The sequence below is a fragment of the Camelina sativa genome, chromosome 3, assembly GCF_030686135.1.
Source record: "Camelina sativa cultivar CO46 ecotype springtype chromosome 3, ASM3068613v1".
NCBI lineage: Eukaryota > Viridiplantae > Streptophyta > Magnoliopsida > Brassicales > Brassicaceae > Camelina > Camelina sativa.
Genome location: NC_141882.1, coordinates 132417 through 156160, shown reverse-complemented (window position 1 = coordinate 156160; position 23744 = coordinate 132417). Strand labels below are relative to the sequence as shown.

At 39.5% G+C, this 23744-nt stretch overlaps 4 protein-coding genes across 7 annotated transcripts; 2 read left to right on the top strand and 2 right to left on the bottom strand.

The window, feature by feature from the left end:
- Positions 1-1615: 1615 nt before the first annotated feature.
- On the bottom strand, positions 1616-4949 carry LOC104758428 (uncharacterized). The gene is made up of 7 exons (XM_010481294.3): positions 4647-4949; positions 4078-4520; positions 3774-3891; positions 2630-3283; positions 2245-2322; positions 2110-2154; positions 1616-2028 (listed from the first exon to the last, which is right to left on the bottom strand). The coding sequence occupies exons 1-7, from the start codon at positions 4947-4949 to the stop codon at positions 1924-1926; spliced, it is 1746 nt and encodes a 581-aa protein (XP_010479596.2). The 3' UTR covers positions 1616-1923.
- A 155-nt stretch (positions 4950-5104) lies between these two features.
- Positions 5105-6421, top strand: LOC104758425 (peptidyl-prolyl cis-trans isomerase CYP18-1). Its single transcript, XM_010481293.3, has 5 exons — positions 5105-5225; positions 5310-5384; positions 5567-5728; positions 5854-6012; positions 6159-6421. The coding sequence occupies exons 1-5, from the start codon at positions 5124-5126 to the stop codon at positions 6243-6245; spliced, it is 585 nt and encodes a 194-aa protein (XP_010479595.1). The 5' UTR covers positions 5105-5123; the 3' UTR covers positions 6246-6421.
- A 557-nt stretch (positions 6422-6978) lies between these two features.
- LOC104754351 (kinesin-like protein KIN-UB) lies at positions 6979-12392 on the top strand. Of its 2 annotated transcripts, none has more exons than XM_010476524.2 (19): positions 6979-7416; positions 7724-7824; positions 7914-8036; positions 8148-8333; positions 8415-8636; positions 8748-8901; positions 9089-9238; positions 9352-9440; positions 9529-9732; positions 9850-9957; positions 10038-10172; positions 10275-10406; positions 10697-10829; positions 10918-11010; positions 11120-11245; positions 11384-11509; positions 11590-11733; positions 11823-11951; positions 12037-12392. In XM_010476524.2, exons 1-19 carry the CDS (start codon positions 7248-7250, stop codon positions 12195-12197), a joined length of 2685 nt encoding a protein of 894 aa, XP_010474826.2. In that variant the 5' UTR covers positions 6979-7247; the 3' UTR covers positions 12198-12392. The 2 variants fall into 2 exon arrangements, with proteins under 2 accessions (XP_010474826.2, XP_087363628.1); XM_087507502.1 differs by having other exon boundaries at positions 7005-7416; positions 8748-8997.
- Positions 12383-19731, bottom strand: LOC104758404 (brefeldin A-inhibited guanine nucleotide-exchange protein 3). Of its 3 annotated transcripts, XR_015594718.1 has the most exons (12): positions 18261-19725; positions 17726-18043; positions 17216-17570; positions 16698-17120; positions 16296-16588; positions 15736-16009; positions 14913-15412; positions 14508-14829; positions 14060-14417; positions 13644-13963; positions 13314-13534; positions 12383-13209 (listed from the first exon to the last, which is right to left on the bottom strand). XR_015594718.1 is itself a non-coding variant. In XM_010481267.2 (11 exons), exons 1-11 carry the CDS (start codon positions 19424-19426, stop codon positions 12616-12618), a joined length of 5253 nt encoding a protein of 1750 aa, XP_010479569.2. In that variant the 5' UTR covers positions 19427-19731; the 3' UTR covers positions 12383-12615. The 3 variants fall into 3 exon arrangements, 2 of the variants coding, with proteins under 2 accessions (XP_010479569.2, XP_087363626.1); XM_010481267.2 differs by having other exon boundaries at positions 13314-13963; positions 18261-19731; XM_087507500.1 differs by lacking the exon at positions 18261-19725 and having other exon boundaries at positions 13314-13963; positions 15736-16004; positions 17726-18036.
- Positions 19732-23744: the final 4013 nt, after the last annotated feature.

Sequence of the window (23744 nt, the reverse complement as noted above, 5' to 3'; positions counted from 1 at the left end):
TACCCAATCGGATTTCGGATAAATCAGTATAAGACCTATAGATCCCATTCGGTAATTTACAAAAAAATCGGTTCGGTACGGTTAGTAACTGGCCGGGTTCGAAGCGGTTTTCTACTCCAATACAAAATCCAAAGTAACTCGAAATTTTTCCGGGTTATAATCGGTTCGGTTATTTTCAGTAACCAAAGTACTCAAATAACCGACTAAAACCCATGTAAATAACCAAAATAACCGATTAAACCATAAATTAAAACCATAACATTAAGTTTCACCATAACACAACCAAATACCATAACATTAAGTTTCACCATAGCACAACCAAATACCATAACATTAAGTTGGAAAATCGGTAATTTCATACCCCAGCTAAGGGGGTATGTTCAATTCGTATGTGATGTTTAAACTTGTGTAAATCCATACATTAAGTTAAATAAAATTTAAATTCACAACCCCAACTCTTCAAACTGTGCTAATACATACCTAAGTCGTAACGGTGTTAAGAAATTGTTAACGGCATCTGACGTGGACGCCACATATGAAACGACGTCGTTTAGAAAAACCAAAAAAAACTTCTTTTGGTCAAAACAATGTCGTTTCCTTCCTTCTTCTTCTTCTTCTTCCTTTTTTTGCTCGCTCGCTCCGAAAGCTCCTCCTCTGTTGCTTCAATTCCGATTAAAACCCCAAAGAAACGTCAAATCCGAGAAAAAGATTAGTGACAGTATGAACTTAGGGGTTTTATTTACCATTGCAAATCCAAGAGGAGGAGCCATCGGTGATGGAGATATCAAAACAAGAGTGATGCCAAGAGCCTTTGACGAAAATTGGATCAGCGCCGGAGATTTCAAGGCGGAGAAGACAGCGCCGCTTCAGAGTTCAAAGTCGCCAACGACGATTTTGGGAGTCAACTCTGACGATAATGATCTTAGGAAAAATTTAATAATTTCTCATTCACGCATAAAATTGGATTTGCAAAATTGAAACAAGAATCAAATCCCAAAGATTACAACTTATTCTAAATTCTAACGACAACCCTAGCGCACTCTGTGTTCTCCATCCTCCTCTTCCGCAGCCGGTTCAATCGCAGAAACCCAAATTCCTTGGGTACGGACTCAACAAAATCCCACCTCAATTAAAAACACGAAAATGTAGATCCGAATACAGAAACGAAGGAGAGAGCTGGGTTAAATTCTCGAGAAGGAAATTCTCAGGTTTTTGATAAAATAGAAGAAACAAGAGTCGAGACTTGAACAAACGCGAGTCGGGAAAGAGAAAGAAGAAGAAGGAAGGAAACGACGTCGTTTTGACCAAAAAAAGTTTTGTTTTTTTCTTTTCAAAACGACGTCGTTTCATATCACCGTCAGAAAATTTATTTCCACGTTAGAAGCCGTTAACAGTTTCTTAACACCGTTAATTATTAAGTATGTATTAGCACAGTTTGAAGAATTGGAGTTGTGAATTTTAATTTTATTTAACTTAATGTATGGATTCACACAGGTTTAAACATCATGTAAGAATTGAACATACCCCCTTAGCTGAGTTATGAAATTACCAATTTTCCACATTAAGTTCAATAAACTCACAACTAACTTAAAACAAAAGATAAAACAAGTTCAAATGGACGTCGAAGCCTTAATGGGTCAAGGCTTTATTAGGCATTTAGGTTAAACGGATCTAAAACGGTGGCCGAATATACTTAAGTTACAACCCGAACCCGAACCGAAGTCTATTTTACCAAGGTCTCTTAGCCCATTCGGTAATTCTGTTTAACCCGAACCCTACCCGATACCACTTTTATCGGTTCGGTTCCGGTAGGATTCTTCGATACCGGATATTATGCCCAGGGCTAATACTACATTGTACAGAATTGAAACAAAAAAAAGAACACTAAAAAAAATATGAATGATATCAAAAATTTGTTGGAAATTATGTTGTCGTTGAACTGCTTTGAATGTTAAGTGACGCCATCCGTCTTTCTGCAGCGGCTGCTCTCTTTTCCCTCTGGGCTGCCATTGCTCTCCTCACTTCCTCCTATTTACAAGAAGATTTACACACACGAGAAAGCAAGACTGATATCGAAAAGTATACAAATTGGGGGTTTAGGAAGCTAACCACTTTAGAGATCGGCTTCTCTTTCTCAGCCTGCGCAGCTTCGGCCTGCAAACACAAGGAGGGTTAGATAAGAAGTTAACTGTCTCTCTCTAATCTCTACTAATCCGAGTTTTCGTTGGAAAAAGAAAACGTTACTTGAGCCTTCTTTTCTCGGGCTCTGCGTAGTTTCTTCAACTCTTTTGCTCTTGCTTTCTGCTTGGCGTCTTTTTCTGCCTGAACAAGAATCACCATCACAAATCAAGTTAGTCAGATGGTGGCTTCAGAATCCCATCCGAAAATCATATATATCAAATCATGCGAGAATAAATGCATCATCTACATCACAATTTAATATAGTATTTGGCAGACATTGGACCCTAACACATGACCACATATATCCATAAACTCCGGGATAGAGCTCAACCTAAGAACGCAGTGCGTAAAGAAAGGACTAAGGAGTTCTGCACTAGTCCTATTTTGCCTCATGCGTAATCCTTAAACCAAACTTTTGACGTCAACAAATAACAAATCGATGCAATACCTGCTTGGCACCTTGAGATTCCTCCATCTCTTTGGTGAGCGGGCTGGGTACTTTAGCATCATGCCAATTCCACTTTTCAAGGTTTGATGCCATAAACCGTCTAAAAGTGTTTCTCACTTCCTTCTCATTTGCAAGCATGTACGGCGTTCTGCCTCTTTCATCCTTAGCACAAGGATCCATACCCTCCTCCAATAACTCCAGAACTTTTTCAAAATCACCAGATTTAGCAGCTTCATGCAAGGGAGTTGACGTACCAGTAACTCCATCCCCGAGATCCTCTTCTATACGATTTGGTTCCTCTAAGATTACGTTAGTAGAAGAAGTTTCATTGGGCTCTTCGTTTCTTGAGGTTTCGCCAGGATCCTCATAATGGGTATGCACCACTGTACTGGCTTTGGTGTCTTCTGGTTGATTAATAAAAATCTCCTCAATTACATATGCAATCTGAGTCAACTGATTATATATACGCTGTGATTCCTTGAAGGTTGGCCGCCGGATAGTAAATGGAACGTTTCGTACAGCACAGTTTTGGCTGCTAAAGTACGGTTTGCCTCCATTGAAAAGTAATTGCCTACTGCTTGAGGGAGCATGAACAAAAACACAAGCAGCACCATCAAAATAAGGCTTCCAGCTAGCAAGCAGCTCTTGAATATCCTAACAACATAGAGAAAAATGATACATAAATTTACTTCAAAGGCTATGTATCATATTTATAGAGGTTACAAAATATACAAATATTTTTTTAATGTTTTCCTTCCTATGATCCTGATCCCGGTTGACAACCATCCTGAAGGCGGCCAATATTTCCACCCTTCAAGAGACCTAAATCATGTTTACAAAACTATACACCACACTTCCGAGTTCGGAATTTCCTTTACAAAACGAGCAGAGCCGCAGATATAACTATATACGGGACTCTTATGTGTTCTTTTTTAAGTGAGCTCACTTAAAATTGGCTTTTAGAAAAACCGTAAACTGAAAACCATGTCAAGAGAAAACAGTAACAGGAGCAAGTTCCTTTTCCCATTATAGAATCCGCAACAAAAGGTGCTTAGAAATATTATTGGTAAAAAAAATCAACGACCTTTCGTTAGCTGAAAGAAGAAGGCAACAGTTAGTAGCAAAAACATGGTCAGAGACTAACCTTTTTTAAAGCAAGTTCGTTGTAACGACGAAGTGAGGCTCCGGCAGAGTGTATACTCCTCCCGCCGCTTCCATCTTTTGTGGACTGCTTTTTACCAGCCTTGGCTCTTACAACATACCTATACATGGGAAATGGGAAAGGGAATAAGAGAACATATCAATACCCTATAATGTTTCAAGACCAAGGGATATTAATCTTAATTAATCATAGGTAAAAAACAGAATCTCGATTCTGAACTGAATAAGAATCAACAAGCAAGAAAAAAAACACATGAAAATAGAGAGAAAATGCAAAGAGACAGTACCTGTGGAATGTCTTATGAGCCACAACCGACTTTCCATTAAAGACAGTACCGGCAAAGTGGCCACCACTAGCAAGCAACACGACAGACATTTGCCTGTGATCCGTATTCTCTGGAATCAAATTTCTCAACCTCTCAGTGACTTCAATCTCGCCCAAGCTCCTCCCAAAATCATCGATAGAAGAAGATCCAATGTCATTCACCATTTCAGCCTCGTCCATGATTAAGCTTTTCCAGATGGAAACTTTGTCACCAGTTTGAAGACGAATAAAAAGCTTCTTTTTATCAATACCCTTTTGAGGATCAAAGTGGAGTGTGTGTCTAGTCTCAGCTTCGTCTTCTGATCCTGATATACTAGAGACATCGTAGTCTTGGACAGATTCAGACGTCAACTCATCAACATCTTCTTCTCTCAAAATAGGCTTGCCAGCAACACTCAGCTTGATCTATACCATCACAGCAACAACTACAAATTAGCGCATGGGAAAACGAAATAGAAATACTTTTATATATTCTAAGGAGTTATCATCATAGTAGTACTAGTAGTGGGAGAAAGAGAGATAAATGATTACGTTAAGGCGATGAAGATCGGATTTGAAGTGGGAGCGTTGATCTTGAAGAGAAGAGAAGTCAATTTTACAAGTATTACAGGTCCATCTATCCAGAATCACGCCGTCCTTCTTCTTCTTCTTCTCCTCCTCCGCGGGTGGTACTGGTATTAACCACGTCGACGATTGAGTCTCCGAAGGATTTGACAACCGACACGAGTCAAAGAAATCGGCCGGCAAGTCAAATATCGATCGAGGCTGTTTGATTTCTGCGTTTCCAATCTCAGTGGCAGTGGCCGTGGCAGCGGCGGCGCCGGTGGTCGCCATTAGAGAGATAGATACAATATTTTGGATTTGAAAGATAACCAAACATCTACTACATACAGTATTGGATTTGTAAGATAGAAACGTCGCCGTTTAGATGTCATGTATAATGGATCCAGAATATGGCCCATAGAAGGCCCAACAAGATAAGGCGGCGACGTTCTAGTAAAGAGAGAGATGTCTGGAAGGAACGAAGGAGAAGCGCCAAAAGCATCGACGCGCCGAGAGAGGAAGTGGGAAAAAGAAAACTCCGCTAGTTTTCCCGAGCATCAATCAATGGTGAGCTCGGTCATCGATCAATCGTTCGTTCTGTTTTTGCTATTTTTGTTTTGGCGATAATTGTATGTATAATATAATGTGCAGTCAGTAACATTGCACACGAATCTGGGTGATATAAAGTGCGAGATCTTTTGCGACGAGGTTCCCAAGAGTGCTGAGGTTAGTTCTTCACATCTCCCTGTCTCTCGGTTTTCGATTCTATGATGGATTGTTTCTGCTCCTTTGTCTTACAACTTAATATATTCAAAATCGATCGAAATTAGGGTTTAGGGTTGAATCTTATGATGATAGGGAGGGGAATTTGTTTATTTTAATTTGGTTATAATTTAATTTGGATGCAGAACTTTTTGGCGTTATGTGCAAGTGGGTACTACGATGGTACCATATTTCATAGAAATATCAAAGGGTTCATGATTCAAGGAGGTGACCCTAATGGCACTGGCAAAGGAGGTACTAGCATCTGGGGCAAGAAATTCAATGATGAGATCCGAGACTCCCTTAAGGTAATCTATCTATCTATCTATCTTACAAGAGAAGAGAAGGTTACTTACTTACTTACTTACTTACTTACTATCCTCCTGATCTGTTTCTTGACCTGCTGCTGGTTCCATTCTCTTTATTATTGCAGCACAATGCAAGAGGTATGCTCTCAATGGCTAACAGTGGCCCAAACACCAACGGAAGCCAGTTCTTTATCACCTATGCTAAACAACCACATCTGAATGGATCATACACCATCTTTGGCAAGGTCATTCATGGCTTCGAAGTCCTTGACATTATGGAAAAGGTTAGTTAACCAACCTCTTTTTTTACCTTCCCAATAAATACTAGATTGAACTCTTATCTTCCTTACTAGCAACTGTTTAAAGTTTTCTTGATGTGAATTTGTTTTACACAAAAAAAAAGAATACTAACTCTCTAATGATATTGCAGACACAAACAGGGCCAAGAGATAGGCCGCTAGCTGAGATAAGGCTAAACCGTGTGACGATCCACGCCAATCCACTTGCTGGTGGTTAAAAAGGTCATAAATAAAGCTTCTACTGTTGTTGGTTAAGTCTTTCATTTTGTATCGGTAAAGCTGATGATGAGACATGAACACGCTCACAAGTTAAAACCAAAACCACTGTTTCACATGTCAAAAAGTTAGTTTTATTAATAACAGTTGTTACTAGTAGTGTCCTTTTGATTTGAAAGGGGTTTTCCTTTTTGGTTGTCTAGTTTAGTTTTAACTTGTAAGTATAGTCTCAATCAATTGACACACTGTCTCTCTCACCAAGTGCGTAAATTTGACAGCTAAATCCGTCTGTGACTGGAGTTTCAAAGTAAAAAAACGTTGAAGTTAGATAGGATTCTGCGTGGGCCACCAAATTCCAAGAGGCCTACCAGAATTATTTTTAAAAAAGGGGCTCAGCCAAAACTTGACACAGATCCTATACAAACGAATAACCTGGGAGAAGGGTAATTCAGCAGCCTTCCTTATTAAACAGAGAAAGCAAGCATTATCATCTAATGGTACACTAAACCAAACCGACCCGTTCGGCGCAATTAAAGCGAGCAAAACAGAACCTGGAAAAGGGTAAAAAGGTAAAAAAAAACAGTGGACTCTTTTTGAGAAAAGTGGGAGCCACTGAAAAACCCAACGACTGTCTCTGTCTTTCTTTCTTCCCATTCAAAATGCGGACGCGTGTGGGCCCCGCCAACCTCCTCCTCCTCCTCCATAACTCACTGGCACTGCTGTGTTTATTTATTTATTTTATTTTATTTTAATAAATAAATAATACTAATAATAAAAAAATTGAAGAGACGAGATTGAGGCAAAAAAAAAAATAGAAAAAACAGTCCACAACTCTTTCTTGTAATTTTCTTCTTCTTCTTCTTCTTCTACTTGTTCGCCTCTATTCTCTTTTTTATGTTTTGAATTTTAATTCTTCTGTTCGCATAAATAAATAAACTCAGTCGGCTCTGTAGAGAAGACGGAGAAGAAGACTGTTAGGCTAGCATATATAGATAAGAGAGGGGATGGCTATGGCTTCATCTTCTTCGAGAAATGGTGCGGTTAGAGGTGGATCCATGAGACCCGTCTCTGGCTCCAGCAATCTCAGATCGTCTTCTTTCAAATCCAGGATTCCTTCCTCCTCCGCCCCCCGTCGCAACTCCACCTCATCTGCTTCTCTCGCTGACAATGGAGGTCCCTCCTCCTTTCTCTCTCTCTCTCTCTCTCTCTCTCTCTCTCTCTCTCTCTCTTTTGTTGTTGTTGTAATTAATTTACCTACTTACTGAGATGCGATTTCAATTTCCAAGTTTCACTCTCACCTCCTAGCTTTGTGGTTAGTGAAGAAGCAACTCTCTCTGTGTTTCCAAATCGACTTACTTGGATTGGATGATTGATTTGATTTGATTGATTGTTGTTTAATTGCCTTTATACTGGACGATTTTGTCGATCTCTATACTGGAACCCACCCTTGCTTAATCATCTTCTTCTTTTCTTGTTTCAGTGCCTGGGAGAGTTCGAGTCGCTGTTAGATTACGACCTCGTAATGCTGATGAGTCCGTCGCAGATGCTGATTTTGCTGATTGTGTTGAGTTGCAACCTGAGGTGTTTCTCTTCTCTTCCCTTTTGGTTGGTGTTTTCTTCCTTCTACTCTCTCTCTCTCTCTCTCACTGATTTTGTCTCCATATGTCCAGCTTAAAAGGTTGAAACTCAGGAAAAACAATTGGGATACTGAAACCTATGAGTTTGATGACGTGCTTACCGAAGCTGCTTCACAGAAACGCGTCTACCAAGTTGTTGCCAAGCCTGTTGTTGAGGTCTCTTTCCTTTTCTCTCCCCCCACCTTTTCTTTCTCCCTCTTTTTTTTTCTTTTTTTTCTTTCTGTTTATCTGAATTTTACTTTGATTACCCCCACTACTACTTTGTAGAGTGTTCTTGAGGGTTACAATGGAACTGTCATGGCCTATGGTCAGACCGGTACTGGCAAAACTTTTACCCTTGGAAGATTAGGAGATGAAGATACTGCTGCTCGTGGTATCATGGTTCGTTCCATGGAAGATATCATTGCTGGCACTTCCCTTGACACTGACTCTGTCTCTGTCTCTTATTTACAGGTTTTCTTTCTTTTCTTACATTGTTTGTTTCCTCACTTACTACTACTTTGCATTAGACACTAACTCTCTCTCTATCTCCAGCTTTATATGGAGACCATCCAAGATCTCCTAGACCCATCTAATGACAATATTGCTATTGTCGAAGACCCCAAAACTGGAGATGTCTCCTTGCCTGGGGCAACCCATGTAGAGATCAGGAACCAACAAAATTTCCTTGAGCTCCTCCAGCTAGGGGAAACACATAGGGTTGCAGCCAATACAAAATTGAATACTGAATCTTCTCGAAGTCATGCAATTCTCATGGTAATTCACTTCTGTTTAGCCTTCTCAAATTTTGATACATTAGATTTTGATATACCTCTACGTTCATCTCTATTGTTATCTTGAGTTGATGCATGATCAATAATAGTTCAGGTACATGTCAAGAGGTCGGTGGTAGAAAACGAGGATCCAGTCTCAACTGAAACGGAGAACTCATCTCACTTTCTCAGACCATCAAAGCCATTGGTTAGGAGAAGCAAGCTTGTTCTAGTTGATCTTGCTGGTTCTGAACGTGTTCACAAGTCTGGTATAAACCTCTAATAATCAATTGGCATAGCTTGTCAAAGCTCTTTGTACTCAGCAGATTCACTCATTTCTTCGTTTTCCCTCAATGACAGTATCAGTTACTAACACATTTCCTACTTTTCCTATGATGCTCTGTACGATTCCACCTTTTGGGTGTACTTATTATCACCGTCTTTCTTGCTATGCAGGCAGCGAAGGGCACATGCTGGAGGAAGCTAAATCCATTAATCTTTCACTTAGTGCTTTAGGAAAATGCATAAATGCAATAGCTGAGAATAGCCCTCATGTTCCACTTCGCGATTCAAAACTTACTCGCTTGTTGAGAGATTCATTTGGTGGTTAGTTATCTTATTGCTCATATCCTAAGTCCTGGTGTCTTGAATTCTGAATTCCTAATAACTGGACTTTTCAGAATTATCAGTCGCTAATACATATGTTTTTTGCATTTTAGGCACAGCAAGAACATCCCTAATTGTGACCATTGGTCCCTCCCCACGTCATAGAGGGGAGACAACAAGTACTATATTATTTGGTCAAAGGGTGCGCTATCACTATCTTTACCCAACACGTAATGTAGAAGTCTTTTTGAAAATATTCAAAACCATAAGTGTTTTTAATTTTTGGGCAGGCAATGAAGGTAGAGAATATGTTAAAGATAAAGGAAGAATTTGATTACAAAAGTTTATCCAAGAAACTTGAGGTCCAACTTGATAAGGTGATTGCTGAAAATGAAAGGCAGCTGAAAGCATTTGATGACGATGTGGAGAGAATAAATCGACAAGCACAAAATCGTATATCAGAAGTTGAAAAAAACTTTGCTGAGGCCTTAGAGGTTAGCATATATATACCCAAAAGAATTCGAAAAAAATAAAATAAAAAACGGTTTCATATCCGTGTTTTGTTTCAGTACCTGAAATCGGATATTTGTTTTCTAATATTCTATTTACAGAAGGAGAAACTAAAGTGTCAAATGGAGTATATGGAGTCAGTTAAAAAGCTTGAAGAAAAGCTGATATCGAGCCAGCGGAACCATGAGAATGGTAAACGCAATGGAGAGGTACTAGCCCACAGAACTCTTATTTTGTTTTCAGGTGATGGGAGTGTACGAATCTTTAACCTGTAAATATTAACCTGCAGGTCAACGGGGTTGTTACAGCTAGTGAATTCACCAGGTTAAAAGAATCACTTGAGAACGAAATGAGGTTAAGGAAGGCAGCTGAAGAGGAAGTTAGCAAAATAAAAAGCCAGTCAACGCTGAAGACAAAATCAGGGGTACCCAGTCTTTAACTTCTTTTTCGCTCTTTCTATCTCTCTCCCCCTCTCAAATGATTTAACATCTTAGATAATATTTAACCAAGCTCTCTGGCGTTTTAGGAAGGCGAAGATGCTGGAATATCAAGACTACAAAAACTGCTGGAGGATGAGGCTATTCAGAAAAAGAAACTTGAAGAAGAGGTCACTATATTACGAAGTCAACTTGTGCAACTTACTTTTGAAGCTGACCAGGTACAAAATTTACGAATTTAGTGGGTATGAAAGTCTCTCCTTTAATTTCTGTAAAGCAACTGTCTTTTACATCAAATAAAGGATTAGTCTTTATCGTTTTCACTCACTGAATATACCTTGTAACACTTGGAAATTTGTACAAGCACGGTTAGAGTTTCTTTGATCTTACTATAATCACTATGAGGCACATATTCACAACCACCTGCTCTTGTACTTGATAACAACTGTATCTTGGTTATGATTTTGGTTCAACCTTGAGTTTACCTGACAGTTGAGTCTTATTCTTCTAGATGAGACGATGCTTGGACAGCGGTGCCCCAGGGAATTCATTTTCTGGCACGGACTCATTACCCTCACGGCATTCCCAAGCAAGAGAATCTATGAACGGACAGAAGGCACCGTTTGCTACACTATGTGAGCAAGGTAATAGGAATTTCTTCTAAAATGTTTGCGCCGGAGTGTGTACAACTGCCTTTGTGGTTCTTATAACTTTCTATCCTCCTTGAAACAGTGGGACTTCAAAAGATTTTGCAATTGCTCGAGTCAGATGATGCAAACATAAGAATTCATGCTGTAAAAGTTGTGGCGAATCTTGCAGCTGAAGGTAACTTTTGCTCACTCACATACATATATGATCATCTCTTGAGGTTCATATTTTTTTTGTTGCTATAAGGTATCACAGTTCCCCTATTTTCTTTGGGTTTGATAAGCAGAGGCAAATCAAGAAAAGATCGTTGAAGCTGGAGGGCTTACATCATTGTTGATGCTTCTGAGAAGCTACGAAGATGAAACTGTCCGAAGAGTCGCCGCTGGTGCGATTGCCAATCTCGCAATGAATGGTAAATGCTTATGGATACTGAATAATATTTGGAGGTTAAACAGACGGTGAAAGCAGAAACAGACTAGTTAAATGGCTTGTGGTCACTTAGTGTGACAATATGTGCTCATGTGTTTTAGTTTTGTTTGTGTGGTAACAGAAGTGAGTCAACAACTGATAGTGGACCAAGGTGGAATCAGCTTGCTATCTCTAACAGCTGCAGATGCAGAGGATCCACAGACTTTACGCATGGTTGCTGGAGCTATTGCTAATCTCTGTGGCAATGGTAAAATAACATATTCAACTGTCATTTTCTTTTGAACGAAGAAACCGACCAATTTCTGAAATGTCTTTTATGTCTGGCAGACAAACTTCAAGCAAGACTATGGTCGGATGGTGGAATAAAAGCGTTGTTAGGAATGGTTAGATGCGGACATCCGGATGTTCTTGCTCAGGTGGCTCGTGGAATTGCAAACTTTGCAAAGTGCGAGTCCCGAGCAACCACTCAAGGTAAAAAGCCGTTCTAGTTTTCCATCAAGGTCACCTAGTGTGTAGAGACGTTTCTTGTTTTGGTGGGTTAATTTGAAGAGTGTATGAAGGTGTTAAGAGTGGAAGATCACTACTAATAGAAGACGGAGCTCTTCCGTGGATTGTACAACATGCTAACGATGAAGCTGCGCCAATCAGGCGGCACATAGAGCTAGCTTTATGTCATCTGGCCCAGCATGGTTAGTGCGAGCCTTGACTTTTCTTTGTGGTCCTTGTGGTTCATCATATTCATTGGTGTTTTTGGGTATTGTTTGGTGGGGGCAGAGGTGAATGCGAAGGAGATGATAAGCGGAGGAGCGTTGTGGGAGTTGGTGAGAATATCAAAGGAATGTTCAAGAGAAGACATTCGAAGTTTGGCTCATCGTACTCTCTCTTCCAGTCCCGTCTTCCGTTCTGAGATCCGTCGCCTCGGCATCCAGTTTTGACTTTGTTCTAAGTTTGTAACATAATTATCGAGATTCACACATGACACACCCATCATCATCTGTATTCTTTCTATTTATTTTACTTTATCTATGTTAGTACTAAACTTTTCGTTCACTTTTGATTGTAAAAAACGCCTTACTAAATCACGTTTTGTGATTCATCCAACCTCGAAATAAAAAGAAAGTTTAGTAGAAGACTTATTATGAAACAATGTGTCAAAAACACAGACTGTCTAATATTTTACAATTTACATTATAAGAAAATAAACACCTCGTGAACGCTACCTTCTTCCCATGGCTACCACCAAACAATCAGGCAAACGTAAATTTTTGTGAAAAAAAAAAAAAAAACCTCAAAAGAGAAGAACCAATCAGAATTATGATTAAAATCGAGGGAGCAAATGAAGAGAGAGAGAGATCAGCAGCAAGAGCGGAGGAGAACAGGTCCCATAGATGTCTGAAGCATATCACTAAGGGCAACTTGTACTTCCCCTGACCCATGTTCACAACTAATCAACGTCGCTATCAACGGAAACAACTCCGGCAAGTTCTTCTTAAACAGTGACTCTCCCATGTTTCCCAGTGTCTGGATTGCAGCGACCACTAGTGGAGCCCGCGCGGTTAGCTCTTTCCTTTTTCCTGTCCCTGAGGGAACCGCCCATCTAGACGACTGCTCCTTTGCACACGAGATGTCTATGTAGAACTCTAACACCTCTCTGCAGAGGCTTATGAGGTGGGTTTCTATTTTAGCCTCGTCGTAACCCACAGGCTGGTCTGAGACGAGGTTGTCTAAGAAGGTCATACATGTTTGGAAAGATTCGTTCTCCAGGCGCAGCAGAGGAGCTTCTTGGGATTCAGGGGACGACCCCAGCTCCTGGAGCTTGGAACGTAAGAGTGGATCGGCATTGATTGTGTGAGCATTGGATGCAATGCCATGCATAGCGTCGAAGAGCATCAACATGTGATTGGCTGTGAGAGACGTACGGTACATGTCGTAGATATCTGTTACCGCCTGCAAATAAAGAACAAGTGCACAAACATACACATATACTGATGAGATCGATTTATGTGTGAATATATCCATGCTTCATCACCAGAGACTTGAGACTTACTGACCTGAATCACAAAAATCTGAATTGAAGCTTTGGATTTGGCATCTGCGACGGCAGCATGAAGCTGCCTGTTTCTTCTTCTCAGTGCGTCGTTGGAATTATCATTTGTTTCGTCCCCATTGCTTACATCTTCCGTCATATCTTCACTGGTAACATATGAGAAGTCAGGGGATGTAGCATCCGCTGCTTCTTTGATACATGACACAACCTCGAGCCATTGTTCGTCTGTGAATTGATGACCGACATCTCTCATCAGACGGACAAGCGCAGCAATACCCGCACCAGCAAGACTTTGGTGAGGACGTTTTATCAAGCTTACGAATAACATCAGTACCTTCTTAAGGAGAGGATTAACTGTCTTGTAGAAATTTACAAAGAGGTCTACAACTAGCTGTAGAGCCAACGAGCATGTCTCATAAAGCCAAGACTCTTGGTCAACTTCACCATTGTAACCTATCTGATCTGCTGAATCCTCACCAGATGGGTCAACGTCATGCCGCACATAGTCGAATATCCGAAATAAAACAGACTCAAAAACCCGTTCCCATAAAGACAGGCTGAAATGGTCACCATGGTTCCGCAGAGTATCAAACAGGACTTTCAATGCAACCTTCCTAATTTCTGCTCTTGGGTCGAAACTAAGTTCAGATAAACCTGCACGTAAAAGAAAGCCAAAAATGTCATTGTGATGATTATGTTGATTTAAAAAAGTAAGATTATTGTGACAACAAGTGCGAAAATGTGGCTTACCGGCTAATAACGGAAACCAAGAATACAAATGTTCGTCACTTTCTAGAAATTTTCCACTATCTTGTTTTCCACTTTTTCCACCCGGAGGAGATGATGGAGGGTTCCTTCTTAATGATGAACCAACAGAGCCTTCAGCAAGTTTTCTTGCGCAATATTGAAGGAAAGCAATAGCTTGGAGACTAATATCTTTCTCAAATTTACTATTGGTGAACGCAACAAGGCAATTCACACAGTCTGTGAAGGTGGTCGTCTCTGTCTCTGTGATGTGTGGGAAGTAGTCTCGGATAATCTTCTCAACCATTTCAAAAGACAGGAACACAATATTTTTATGTGCATCATGTGCCGCTGTAGTGAAAATCTGCAAGAGCAAACAGATTTCAGTAAGTATATCTGTCATCAACAACTGAGATAGACATCAACATAAACGGGAGTTTGATGGATCAAATACCATGAACATACTCTTCCATCCCGACTTGACATTGTCAACACGGGATAAAACCATCTGTGAGACACATCGTATAATCAATTCCCTGATCTCAACAGCACCACTTTTGCGCATGACAACAACAAAAGGTTTCATAAACTCATTTTGGAAGTTATAATTCGCCAACTCTTCCCGCTCTAAGAACTTCATAGACAGCTGGCGCAAAGAATCCATTGCAAAAATTGCAATAGAGAGGTTATCAGAACAGCCAATAGTCACAAAGAAATCCGATAGCACATGCCAGATGCTCGACCAGACAAGTCTTATGCGGTTCATGTTATAGTGCCTGCCATTAACCCCAATAGAGTATAAATAAGAGAGAGTTTGAGCAAAACACAACAGTATTGTAAATAAAAGATTGATACTAACGCTATTTCCACAATCTTTGTTAGGCTGAAGACCCGTGGATCAGATGGAGATCGTAACTCATCCATGGAAACTTTGCAGAGGGCTTTAACAAAGTCAATTATGGCTTCACTGTTCAATCTTTGACTACGAGTAAATATCCGACTCATGTCTCCAACTTGTTCTAGCAAGTTCAGATTAGATATCAGGTTGTTCATCTGTTCAGTTGTCACTGTATTAGAAGCCTTGCCAGCAACACCGGAACCATCGTAGGAACCCCTTATCACAGCAGATGCAGCATACTGATGTTTTCCAGGTGCTCTTTCTTTAACTGCAGGTGCGGAATTTGGCTTCGCCAGTGGAGAGTTTCCTGACTCCGTTTGCGGAAATGCAAAGAAAGTGGCATCAGGAGGCGCTCCTTCCCCCAAGAGATGAAGATGCTCAAACCGTGAAACACAAGTCAATATATGCTCCCAAGCATCTTGTAGATAGTTACCTTCTTCCTCCGCCAGTTTTACTATTACCTATCAGTATACAGACAAAACAAACTTAATCAATCGAAGCCATTTCGTCTCATCCATTGGTGTTTTCAAGATTACCATGTTTGGATGCGATGCAAGTTAACCCAACTCACTTCGAAAGAAACAGCTAATTCAATTACCATTTCCTAGAAATGAGAAAAGTGCCCAAAAAAAACATGAAATTATTTTTTTCCCAAGATTTTCCAGACGCAAAATTGTCAATGCTAGTCCAGCATAGAATGAAACATAAGACTAAATGAGATCCCCCCTATCTCGTTTTGTACCTTGAATATAAAGGTAGGAAGTTGAGAAACAAAAATACAAACCTTAATGGCTTCAATGTTTTTTTGCTTGATATCAGCAGGAGAGTGGAGGGAAGTAAATTTTGCTAGCGAAGTCATAAAGGCATCTCTGTGCGTTTTTAAGGACATTACAGAAGTGACATGGATGGCATGGTGGAAACCCTCCAGACATAATGTTGTAATGACTGCATCATCACTTTGGTCAAGTGGAACACTGAAAGCTGCCAACATAGGAGCCCAGCACACCTCAACCATAAATCTGAGTATAACCACATCCGAGGCTGCATAATAAACTGACCTACAGTGGAAAACAAAAATTAGAAACCACGACATACACTTTTTCAGGTACTTCCAAGTATAAAAATCATAGCAAAATAGCAAAATAGCAAAATAGAAATAACAATAAGACCAGAAGCCAGCAGTAATGACCTGACCAACCACTAACTCCCAAAGAATTGACTATCAGAACATAAGTTTGAAGATGCCCAAAAGAGAAAAGAATGGAAACAGAACCAACATGGGTGAAGCAGACCACCGCACAAGAGTGTGCAAAACAAAAATGCACAATAAAGGAAGCTTCTTACTCAGATTTGCGAGCTTTTTCTTTAAACCTCTCTTGCATATGCCTAATAAGATCATCACTGGTCTCCATGTACATATCATCACCACGCCTAGGAACAACAATATTTAAGATAGTATCTAAGCCAAGTAATCTACTTGAGTTTGTCGGCTGCTTCTGTTGCGGACCCAAACCATCGTCCTTCATCTTTATCTCATTTCTAGATATCCTTTCATACAATGCACGTAGATATTCCTCAGGCAAATCTTTTCCATCATCTATACCACGATTATTTCTAATAAAACCATCAGCTGTCATCTGCAAGTTGTAATTGAAAAATTAATAATGAGTTAACTTGTTTGAACATTACACAAGCTTAAAACAAGCTTGGAGTAGGACATCCCTCAAGAGGGATTTAAATATGTACCTTGCTCTTCACCGTAGGGTTATGTGCATCCGTGTTGAGCAATATGACAGAGTAAGCGAGGACATATGCCGTATCAGCGCTAGAAAAAGCCTTTGGATTACATTTACAGTAACGCTCAGCAAACTTTTCCATGATACGATCAATTTTCTGGGCTTCCCCTGGCAGCCTAAATCCCCGGAGAAAGGCTCGAATTGCCTCATCAAATTCCATGCCTTGAAATTCGAACGAATCCACATATGCATGCATCACTTTAAGAGATAGGTCCTCCCTTTCCCCCAAATAATCCCCTACCAAAGTCTTGTTTAACCCGGATGCATCTTTGAGAAAAGCTGCTATTTCCTCTGGTGAGTCCCCCACCTTGTTTGCCTTGATTAGAAATTCAATGCCTTTCTTAGGTTTCTGGTTGAAAATAGAAATACCTTCCTGCCATCAATAAAACCAAATCAGGTTTTAGCTGACAGGCTGAGACAAAAGTCAATGAGCGCCGAATGAAACTTTAGGTAACTTAATACTTTTACCTGAAGTTCGAGCTTGTAAGCTCGGCGCTGCTCTATTGCTAAGGCATCAGAAGTCCCACTGGACAATTCAGACTGGGATTCTGATCTTTCAAAACCCCCATGGCCTCCATCCCCCTTACCATTTTCCACCGGATGACTTCCTTCTTCAAGATTTCTATCATCAATTTCTAGCAATTTTGCAGAATAAGGATCTGGAAGACGCAACTGCTTATTCACCCATACTCCCATAGACCTTAAAACAGCAACTAAGCATTTCATGGCTTCAAGCTTCATGGCTGCTTCCTGAGGTGGCAACAAGGTAGTGACTGTACCAGGAGGCACTCCTTGAGCAGTCTTAAGGAGACCATTCACCATCCTAAAAACAAGGTATAGAAAACAAACACGGAAATAAATGTCAACTTTAGATAGTTCACAGTAATTATTGATCCCAGCGCTTATACAACAAAAATAAGATAAACAGATTCAGGGCATAAAGACATAGATAAACCAAAATACCACATCAATTCATACCTCTCAAATATATTGGATGAGTTGACATCACAATCATAGTTGATAAAGATATCTACCAAAATCTGTGAATCAATGCAGAGCTTGTCCAGGAACCGAAGCACTATCATCTTCTGTTGAAAATCAGGTTGAGCAACATTCTCTAACACTCTTAGAACAATCATAGGGAAGAACACCCCAATCTCTGCCTTCAGCCCAGCACGAAATCTTGAAACCAAGCTAAGTAAAATCGAGCAGGAAAGCTGGAAAATGATCATAAGATTTGAAGCACTGTTCTTCAGCAAGGAGAGACACAGATACTGCTTGATGGCACCTAAGAACCTGTTTCATAATGAATTGATACTAGATTTTCAGAAAATAACACCAACAACTAAATAACATTCTGCGCAAAGCAACTATCAAGAAGATGGAGATAAGCTAGCAATCTCCGACGTTGAAAGCTTTAGGAAGAAAAAAAAGGCTGAAACTAGAGATAGCATAACAAACTACCAACAAATGTGGCTTATAAAAAAAGTTCAAGAAGATAAGCGAAGCAAACCTGTCGCTGGTTCTAAAGACAGCACCAGCATTCTCGAGGAGAATCTTCAATAGCTCGAGAGCCACAATCTTCCCTCTCATCAACTCAGGATCTTCCTTTGGAGGCGTCTTCATAGACAGCTTGCAAAGTGCCCTGAAAACCAAGAAGGCGTCTCTTCTCAGCTTATTCCCAATCTGAACCTCAGAATCATCGTCTTTCTCCACTTCTCCATCGGCCAGCTCCCCTTTTCTTCCTTCGAGAGCCGACTTATACATGCTGATCTCCCAGTACTTGGCATCCAACATATCCTTATCAGTAGAATCCAACAGATCCGTTGGCTTCGCAGTCCCAGGCAAAGAAGACTCGAAGGCTCCATCATGGCCGCCGAAGGTGCCCTTGGCGTTAGCTGAATTGAAGACTCCGTCGAAATCCTGCATAATTTTGGTGATGAAACCTTGAACGGACTGCGTGGTGGATGGGTCAGATTCAGATTTGTCCATGGGCTCCATAAGCTCGGCGACGACGATGGGCTGAATGGGGACAGTAGATGAATCGGCCTCCATTCTTCTGAAGACGATAACAGACATCTGGACGAGCGAGGCCTTAGCGGTGGCCTGATTAACGACGTTTCTGCTACCCAAGTAGATGCCATAACAAGTCCTGACGATCTGTAGCAAAGAGTCTCCATGGATCCTGAGGGAAATAGAAGTAACAGCAGTTAAGAGCGTCTTGAGGAGGAGTAACTCGAGTCCTTCATCGTCGAGCTCGTGACACTTGCAGATGGTTTCAATGAGCTTGGAAAGGAGTAGCGCCTCAGGTCCGCCGGTGGGATCGGCCTCACCACGAACATAGCCATGAGCAATAAGCTTCTGGATGCAATCGACGGCCGGATCGACAATCTTGAGAACGGCGGTGGAGGAGGCGTTAATGAGAGGGCTGAGGATGATCTCGGACTCGGCGAGAGAGTACTCGGCGGCTCCCCCGTCGTGAAGGGGACCGGGAAGGGAAGATCCAGAATCAGAGTCGGCGAGAGGAGAAGAATTATCAGGAGATCTGAGGCGCTCGATGACGGATTTGCACTCGTGAGCGAGCTTGGAGTGCTTACGCCAGGAGGCGTTCTTAATGACCTTGTCCAGAGCTGGGATCACAACTCGAGCTAAGCGGGAATCGACTTCCGTAGAAGCCATTACGAATCACACTCCCCCCGCTAATTCCTCCTCAGATCTATCGCCTCCCTCTGAGTATGTATGTATGTAGCCAGAGAGAGAGAAGAACAAAGTCTGTTTCGATCGAACCAAAAGCAAACGTCTTATCAGGGCTGGCGGTGAGTCGTATCGTCTCGTCGACTCAGTGAACATCTACCAAGAAAGAAAGAAAGGGGAAGAAGAAGAAGGAGACGAGACAAAAAAAAAAAAAAAAATGAGAGCTTCAGTAAAGCAGATTTGGATCGCCGTCCTCTCCGTAAATGGCTAAAATACCCTTCAACAGTGGCGCTATGTTTGTTTCCTTCTTTTTACTTAAAAGTAGCGAATTGGAGGGCAAAATTGGTACTTTGAAAATGAGGAAATCTATTATATCTGTCTGTTGACCCCCCGTGGACTCCCCGGTACTAAGGCAGCGGCAGCGGTAAACACAACATTTTTAATCGTCGCATCTAATCAATGTTTAAAAATGTGAAGATGCGTTTGCTGCAGCGTCATGCCGCAGGTACCTGCGGTAACCAAACAAACAACAATAGTTGCGGCTGCCGCAACCGCAGGTACTTGCGGCGATGAAACGAACATGCCCTATGTCGGGTACTACTTGGTATGAAACCGAAAAATAATCAAAATATAATTGAATCCGAATTTTACACTAATAATGGATCTTAAATCACTCTACCCGAAGGATTCTTATGTGTGTGCAGCTCTATTGAAGTTATAGGGAGTGATTCAAGAAGAGAACGAAAAAATATACCTTAAGCTCGAAGTAATCATGCATAGCCTAAGAGAAGATAGGGTTACCTCTATGAATGGTAACTATACAATATGAAGATTTCTATGTGTCACAAGAAGCTGTTTCACTTACACTAAGTTTTCATGTTATTCGTTACTACTACTAAAATAACTTAACCACATGACTTTAACAAAAAAACTTAACCACATTTACAAATAAGAGACTCAAGTATACCGTTCACACAGGAGGACACACATAGTGCGTAGTATTTGAAAAGAGATTCACAAAGAAAAAAAAAAGAAAAGAGATTACCTTTACTGACTTTTTTAGCAAAAGAGATTACCTATCATTTGTATTTGTTCATTTTTGTATGTTTGCTTTTCAGTTCATCTTAATAAAATGGGAGGAAAGGAAGAAAAGGAAAAATATAAATCTTAAATTTGCCGTAACAATACATTAAGCCAAAAAAAATAATGATTAAATTAGTGAATCAAAAATAAAAGTTTGTATCCAGTCTAATTTAGATTTCAACAGTTTTATATCCGATATTGATTATTTTATACTTTACTATTTAATATATAATGAATACTTATATTCATAAAAAGTTAAAATATCACCAGAATTATAAGATGAAAAGAATTTGGCTTAACAATAATATAAATTTCAATTATCATTAACATGGTTTTTTTTTGTCAACCAAACTATTAACATGGTGTTAAACAGGTAATTTCACCATTTCATTATTTGGCTAACATTATCAAATATTAGAATAGTAGATGTATTTATATATCTAATTAAATAAATTAAATTATAATCATGTAAAAACAAATTAATTCTTGCGGTAAACTCTAGCTAAGTCCTACAATTAATAATCAAATACAAATATATAATCTTACAATAAACAAAAGAAATTAACAAATAACTATACCTTCAAAAATGTCAAATTTTTAGTTAAAAAATTAATCTCACATAGCGGCCAAAAAAAAAAAAATAGTCTCGCACTATACTACAGTTTACACTAATAATGGATCCTAAACTTTTCTACCCAAAACGTTTAGGGTCTATGTATCCTTTTCATTTAAGGAATAGGGTTACTACTCATTTAGGATTAGGATTTTGGGTTAATATTCATTTAGGAATTATGGTATAGGGTTACCATTCATTTAGGGTTTAGGGTATCGAGTTACCATTCATTTAGGAATTAGAGTTACTATTTATACTAGGGTATAAGGTTACCATTCATTTGGGAATTATAGTATAGGGTTACCATTCACATAGGGTTTAGGGTATAAGGTTACCATTCATTTAGGGTATAGGGTTACTTTACATGGTATAGGATTATCATTCATTTAGGGGTTAGGGTTACTATTCATTTAGGGGTTAGAGGTACTATTCATTGATGGGTTAGGGTTACTATTCATTAATTGGGTTAGGGTTACTATTCATTTAGGGGGTTAAGGGTTACTATTAATTTAGGAGTTAGGGTAACTATTCATTAGGTATAGGGTTACTATTCATTTAGGGGTTAGTGTCACTATTTATTTAGGGGTTAAGGTTACTATTTATTTAGGGGTTAGTGTTACTATTCATTTACGGTATAGGGTTACTATTCATATGGGGGTTAGGTTAGTATTCATTTAGGGAATAGGGTTACTATTCATTTAGGGGTTTAGGGTTACTATTCATTAGTGGTTAGGGTTAGGGTTAGGTTACTATTCATTTAGGCTTTAGAGGTTAGGGTTACTATTCATTTAGGGTTTAGGGTTTAGGGTTACTAATCATTTAGTGGTTAGGGGTTTAGGGTAACTATTCATTTAGGGTATAGGTACTATTCATTTAGGGGTTAGGGTTACTATTCATTTAGGGTTTAGGGTTAGGGTACTATTCATTTAGGGTTTAGGGTTATAATTTATTTAGGGGTTAGGGTTACTATTCATTTAGGTATAGGGTTACAATTCATTTAGGGTTAGGGTTACTATTCATTTAGTGGTTAGGGTTTAGGGTAACTATTCATTTAGGGTATAGGTACTATTCATTTAGGGTTAGGGTTTACTATTCATTTAGGGTTTAATGTTAGGGTACTATTCATTTAGGGTTTAGGGTTACTATTAATTTAGGGTTAGGGTTACTATTCATTTAGGGTTTAAGGTTAGGGTACTATTCATTTAGGGTTTAGGGTTACTATTCATTTTAGGTTTAGAGTAACTATTCATTTAGGGTTTAGGTTTACTATTCATTTAGGGGTTAGGGTTACTATTCATTTAGGGGTTAGGGCTAATATTCATTAGGGTATAGGTTACTATTCATTTAGGGGTTAGGGTTACTATTAATTTAGGGTTTAGCGTTAGGGTACTATTCATTTAGGGTTTAGGGTTATAATTTATTTAGGGGTTAGGGTTACTATTCATTTAGGTTTTAAGGTAACTAATCATTTAGAGTTTAGGTTTACTATTCATTTAGGGGTTAGGGTTACTATTCATTTAGGGGTTAGGGTTAATATTCATTAGGGTATAGGGTTACTATTCATTTAGGGTATACGGGTTACAATTCATTTAGGGGTTAGGGTTACTATTCATTTAGTGGTTAGGGTTTAGGGTAACTATTCATTTAGGGTATAGGTACTATTCATTTAGGGTTAGGGTTACTATTCATTTAGGGTTTAATTGTTAGGATACTATTCATTTAGGGTTTAGGTTACTATTCATTTAGGGTTAGGGTTACTATTCATTTAGGGTTAGGGTTAGGGTACGATTCATTTAAGGGTTTAGGGTTACTATTCATTTAGGTTTTTAGGGTAACTATTCATTTAGGGTTTAGGTTTACTATTCATTTAGGGCTTAGGGTTGCTATTCATTTAGGGGTTAGGGCTAATATTCATTTAGGGTATAGTGTTACAATTAATTTAGGGGTTAGGGTAACTACTCATTAGGGTATAGGGTTACTATTCATTTAGGAGTTTAGTGTTACTATTCATTTAGTGATTAAAGTGTTACTAATCATTTAGGGATTAAGGTTACTATTCATTTAGGGTATAGGGTTACTATTCATTTTGGGAATATGGTTACTATTCATGTAGTGGTTAGGGTTACTATTCATTTAGGGTTTGGGTTACTATTCATTTAGGGGTCAGGTTGACTATTCATTTAGGCTTTAGAGGTTAGCGGTTACTATTCATTTAGGAGTTAGGGTTACTATTCATTTAGGGGTTAGGGTTAGGGTTAGTATTCATTAGGGTTTAGGGTTACTATTCATTTCGGGGTTTATGGTAACTATTTTATTTAGGGTTACTATTCATTTAGGGGATAGGGTTACTATTCATTTAGGGGTTAGGGTTATTATTCATTTAGGGGCTATGGTTACTATTCATTTAGGGGTTAGGGTTTAGGGTAACTATTCAATTAGGGTATAGGTACTATTCATTTAGGGGTTAGGGTTACTATTCATTTAGGGGTTAGGGTTACTATTCATTTAGGGTTTAGGGTTAGGGTACTATTCAATTAGGGTTAGGGTTACTATTCATTTAGGGGTTCGGGTTACTATTCATTTAGGGTTTATGGTAACTAGTTCATT